The sequence below is a fragment of the Bombus impatiens genome, unplaced genomic scaffold (assembly GCF_000188095.3).
Source record: "Bombus impatiens unplaced genomic scaffold, BIMP_2.2 scf_0166, whole genome shotgun sequence".
Taxonomy (NCBI): domain Eukaryota; kingdom Metazoa; phylum Arthropoda; class Insecta; order Hymenoptera; family Apidae; genus Bombus; species Bombus impatiens.
In genome coordinates this window covers 584,551-590,517 of record NT_176585.1, presented here as the reverse complement: position 1 = coordinate 590,517, position 5,967 = coordinate 584,551, and the positions used below count along the sequence as shown (strand labels likewise).

General features: G+C 30.6%; 1 protein-coding gene across 4 annotated transcripts in view; it reads left to right on the top strand.

Moving 5' to 3' along the window:
• LOC100740377 (heterogeneous nuclear ribonucleoprotein 27C) overlaps window positions 1–5,967 on the top strand; it is a 30,831-nt gene continuing 24,864 nt past the window's right edge. For 2 of the 4 annotated variants that reach the window (XM_012382709.3, XM_012382710.3), the window contains exons 1-5: window positions 1–172; window positions 1,248–1,455; window positions 1,565–1,751; window positions 3,601–3,683; window positions 4,185–4,578. In XM_012382709.3, the coding sequence (XP_012238132.1) occupies window positions 135–172; window positions 1,248–1,455; window positions 1,565–1,751; window positions 3,601–3,683; window positions 4,185–4,578 (910 nt within the window). In that variant the 5' untranslated portion in view covers window positions 1–134. The remainder of the gene's footprint in view (window positions 173–1,247; window positions 1,456–1,564; window positions 1,752–3,600; window positions 3,684–4,184; window positions 4,579–5,967) is intronic. The other 2 variants (XM_012382711.3, XM_012382712.3) reach the window with 2 other exon arrangements.

The window sequence follows — 5,967 nt, the reverse complement described above, 5'->3', positions numbered from 1 at the left end:
GTTACGTTTACATTCTGTTCTCGACGTCGCGTTCATCGTAGGGAGCCATTAGCCTCGTCCGCGTTAAGCATCGTGCCATATTCCCATTCGCGCCCTAATACTAACAACATTCTCGTAGTTTTAAGTGAAATATTATGAGAGTGAAAACCGAAATGGACGACGACGAAAAGGGGTAAGTTTGAATTGTGTATTAGCAGCCGTTTGAAGCTATTTTTTATGCGAGAATTTTCGATCGACGCGTTCACGGGCTGTCGGGTTTATTGCGTGGGATCTCCATTTGCGTATTGCAGTTACTTCGTATTTTATATTTCCTTACAATCTTTTCTTGATCTCGAGCTCAATTTCTTATCCGCATAACGGAAAACGTCATTAGCTTTTGCTACTTGTATATGATTTCCACGATACGCGAGGCCAACCTTTTTCCCCATAGCAATAAGCGACTGGGATATGTAGCATTTCGTGAGAGAGGAATAATTCGCCGATGCCGGTCTTGTCTAGTGTTCTTCTCGTGCACGACCCGGCATTCTTAGTCATTTAGATAGTGCCGTTTTGGAGATATCGCTGATCATGAGTATGATAGCTAAGGGATATCGTATATTTTCTATATATTATTTCGGTGTGAAAGTATGCTACTGCATCGTCGCTCATTACATCCTTTAGCTCTAGATTCTCTATTTTTATGCTCTATATCCTGAAAGATCGAAGTATTTCAATACTCCCTCGCTACATGACTTTCTTCGTGCATGCTTCACTAATTACGATTATTGTTAGATACGTGCTAATCCGTGTATTATATACCGATTTTTCCGAGAATTTTTATTATTGAGAAAAATTGTATCGTGGGATACGTTAATGTTATGAATTATTATCGGAATGAATAAGTTATTGACAAATGGTTTTGTAATACATATTATGTACTTTTATATATATATATATTATAATATATATATTATTATTTATATATATATATATATAAATATAAAATATGAAATGAATATATATGAAATGCAGATATCATTTTTTGTTTTTCATTATTTATTATATTAAATAACCTAGATATATTTCGTACAATATCTCCCTCGAAATTTTTTTCGTTATATAACCTGTTATAAAAATTGTATTCCAGTAGTTATTTTATTCGAAATATTTGTTTATTCTTGTTAATTGTAATTTGTCTTGAAAACACTTTTTAGATTGTATTAATTATATGATTATATTAATAACTCTTTTTTAATTTTTTGCTACAGAAAGCTGTTTGTTGGTGGTTTGTCATGGGAGACAACACAAGAAAACCTGCAACGTTACTTTGGCCGTTATGGCGAAGTAATTGATTGTGTTGTTATGAAAAACAGTGAATCTGGACGCAGTCGTGGTTTTGGATTTGTAACATTTAGTGATCCAGCTAATGTTCCATTAGTTCTTCAGAATGGACCGCATCAACTTGATGGGCGCACAGTTAGTATTAGTTTATTTAATAAAATAAAAATAATATAAATGTTTCTAGAGTTGATATAATTTAATATAACAAATTTATTTATGCCTATTGTTTATGTGTCTATTACAGATTGACCCGAAGCCTTGTAATCCACGCACTCAGCAAAAGCCGAAACGCAGTGGAGGCTTTCCAAAAGTTTTCCTTGGTGGCTTACCAAGTAACGTGACTGAAACAGATTTGAGGTCATTCTTTACCCGTTTTGGTAAAGTTATGGAGGTTGTCATAATGTATGATCAAGAAAAGAAGAAGTCAAGAGGTGAGTACGATGTGATAATTATATGTATATATCTAAATTGGCATTGTTTGAAATGGTTTCCATTTATTACATTAATGATATCCAAGATATCACTTTATCCAATGATGTTTTGCATTTATAAGAGTATTTCCTTTTTTAATATAATGGGAACCATGGTCAACAATGTGCTTTATAAATATTTGGATATCATCATCTTGTTTATTATGTGTCCGAAAGTACAGTCAGAATTCTTGAAATAAGTTTTTTTCACTAACATATTTTTGATGTAATTTGATATACACATTATAGTAACATAACAAAATCATATATGTGTATATGAGTATATTTTATAAGGAATCAAAAATTCTGACTTGAATGCAGCACACCCATTACTTAAAGTACAACATTAAAATTTTATCTAGTTTTAACATATAAAAAGACGAAAGAAAATAAGCGTAAACTTTAAAGATAATAATTAATTAATATAAATTTGAGTAATATGATTTTGTGCCTAAAGTCAGTTAATAATTTGTGGTCATTAAACTTCCTCTGCTTGATTACCCTTTTTTAAAGACCCTGCTCTTGCTTCCTTTAATAATTATGATTAATACATCCTGACTCACAGTCTTCTTAATTAATATTATTTGTTTTCAATACATATTTATAAAATATTTTAAGTACTTATACATAAAACTCAATGCATTATGCATAGTTATTTACATAGTATTCTTATCCTACTTTGCTACTCTTAATAATTCGCCTTGTCTTACCTTAAAAAACGTTAAGATACTTTATGTTATATTAAATTACATTAAATATATATTGTGATTTTGGCTAAGTTCTATTAAGGATAGCTTAAGACTATCAGATTATTAAGTACATAAGCTAAAATGTACATAACTTACGTCAAGTTAAGCTACTAGTAAGATACGCTGTAATTTGATTTTTTATTACTATTACCCACTTGTTCTTCATTAAATAATAAATGAGTTAGTTATATTTATTCTTAATATCATATGTGTATAAAAAATTACGTATAGCTTACAGTTTATAATAATTATATATTTACATAAAGTAGAATATTATTTATTTCAGTAGTCTTTTTACTTGAAAATTTTTTATCTTAATACTGATATCTTTATATTTTAATATGTATTAACTGTTCAATACTCAGATATAGGTATATTACTTCTTTATTCTTTATATATTCATTTTTGGTGGCTGCATTCAAGAAGTTAATAAATTTAGCGAGGACAACAAATAAACCTTTTTTTATGCATAATATCTTTCTAACAAGATATATTCCTTTACAATTGAGATGATATGCGTTTATTTAACTAGATTAGTAGATAATCTTATGTGGTGACAGCTTATTTTGTAAGCAAAATTTTTTCCTAATAATGAAAAAGAAAATTAGCATCGTTATAATCATTCAAAATATGTGAATATTTTTTGTAGCATCAAATAGGAATCTAAGAAGCTTCTTTAAATCAGCCATCATAAATTTACTAGATTAAGTATTTTAAGTTTATGACTATTCAAAATAAATACTATATGAACTTGTTCTGTACAATAAATATTTACAAAATTTTGAAAGATGCATGTTCCAATTGATACCAAAAAATTACGTGTAAAATACTATAAAAATATGTTTTTCCAAATCATACTCGTAATCATTATCATTAATATCATAAAGGATAATTGATGTAACGATCAATTTGTACAAATAAAATATGCAGAAAAGAATAAAATGTAATGCTAATGGTATGATGACAAAAATTCAGAAGGTTGGGATTATATATAAAGGAAATGTATTTGTTGTATAAATGTATGGGGCACCTTTTGATATACTCTCACGTTTGGACGATAGGATTTGGCTTTCTCAGTTTTGAGGATGAAGACGCAGTGGACCGATGCGTAGCGGAGCATTTCGTCAACTTAAATGGAAAACAGGTATAGCATACCTACACACTAGTATATATTATATATCATTAGATTATTGTAATGTAAAATAATAATAAGTACGAATGTATGTGTTAACGATAATTTACTGTTATGTACCGCATAGTTTTACATAATCATGTTAGTTATAGTACTTATTTTATTTTACACAATTTTCTCATACTATGTTACTCTTAACTATTGTATGTTTAGTCCTTAATATATAAGTATCAATTTAAAAGAGTGAAAGGTCTAGAATATCGTATATATATGCGTTATGTGGCAAGTCAAAAATTAGAATATACTTTAGAATCGATGTAAGACTCGGCGAGTTCCAAAGGTTTAATCATATTCTCACAAAAGAGAAAGAAAAATAAAAATTAAGATATAAATAGGATTATTTATATTCAATCGAGGTTGAAATCCTATTTATCTCAAATTAATTTCAATCATAGAGGATGGATAATAAGAGTGTTGTGTTTCATACATATCGTCCCGATTTTTTGATTACAGGTTGAAATCAAACGTGCAGAACCACGAGATTCTTCTAGCAAAATGAATGATAGCCATCAAGGTCAATGGGGACCACCTCAACAAGGTGGGCCTCCAATGGGTATGGCTGGGAATATGGGACCTATGGGCGGTCCAAATGGTCAGATGGGTGGACCTATGATGGGGGGTCCAATGGGCCCACCAGGAAACATGATGCAGCAGTATCAAGGTTGGGGTACCAGTCCTCAGACTGGAGGATATGCTGCTGGATACACTACTCAATATAATTCGCAAGGTTGGGGTGCACCTCCTGGTCCTCCACAACAACAACAAATACCGCCGCCTCCCCATCATCAGTGGGGGAATAGTTACAATGTCCAGCCTGCGGCAGCTACTCAAGGATATGGAAGCTATGGTAAGTTCTACTAAATTGACTATTCAATTTGTTCTTAAAAATAACAAAATATTTGATAAGTTTGGTTATAAGTACATTAAAAATGTACCAATATGATTTCATTTCTCGTCACGTTCTGTATAATTGTTTTGAAACAGTTTTAATTGTAATTCATTATAAATGATAATTGGAAAGTTTTTTCTTAAAATTCAGTTCGTAATTTAAAAACCATCTGATAATTTTATTTATATATTTTTCGGAAGGATAGTATACTATAAGGTCATAGTTATAAAGGTTAACAGTAACTTTGATCCTATCCTTACCCCTTCCATCCTTTTTGGAGATGTTAGGAAAAAATAAAGATGAGAAAGCAAATATTTTTAATACACAATTAATTATCATTTCTTTGATATTCTTTGGAGGTTATTATGGAAAGAGAATACAATAGGACATCATAAATATTAAGTGTATATCGAAATCATGTCAATTCAGACTCATTTCTTACTTATTCTTTAACATACTTTTTAATATCATATGTTTATCAGTGTTGCTACAAATTTCCTTTTGACCATATCGTGAGACCAGTAATTACATTTTATTTTTGCAGAGTAATTTGGAATTAAAACATACAATGTTTTCTTCGTCGAGTCTGAATCAATACATTTTCTCGATAATGAACACTTCCGAGATATTGAATCTCATGATGTGTTATCTACTATGTCTATGCTTGCATTTCTTATAAAATAATTCAGATCCGGAGAAACCGAAGTTTACGATAGTCAAACGATAGTCGATAGCAAAAGAGATGAAACATTTACTATGCTTATACATTTTAAATACATTCTTATCGCAGGATTATCTACCGAGGAAATCAAGCATGGACATTTTTAGGTCAGGTAACATTGAATGTTAAGGACACTAAAAGACATTCCATATATAAAACCGAACATTTAAGTGCCAAGACCAGTTAAGAACAGCGAATACAACCTGTCTCTAAATTACATACTTTCTTATTTGTTACAATAAAATAATTTACCTGCTTTTGCGCAACAAGATTTGTAAGCAGGACTCTTATCCTTTTCAACTCTTACTATACCAAGAACAATTGCAAAACTTCTCGATCGATGGTTGATACGGAGTGTTCATTACTCTTCCAAGTAATAGTAACCCTTTCAATAATAAACCAAGTACATTTGGTGCTCAGTTTTTTTAGTAATAATCTTCGAATATTTTTAAAAACCGTTAACGGTGGTGATATTAATTTGGTAAGGATTTAAACGTCGTTCATTAGTACATTTATTAGTACTTGGCACTAAAGTGATCGATGAAATTAATAAGAAAACGCTTTAGAGAGAACGGTGGTCGGTGACATGTGTTTTGTGTGATTGATAATCGCAGGTGGGCCGGCGG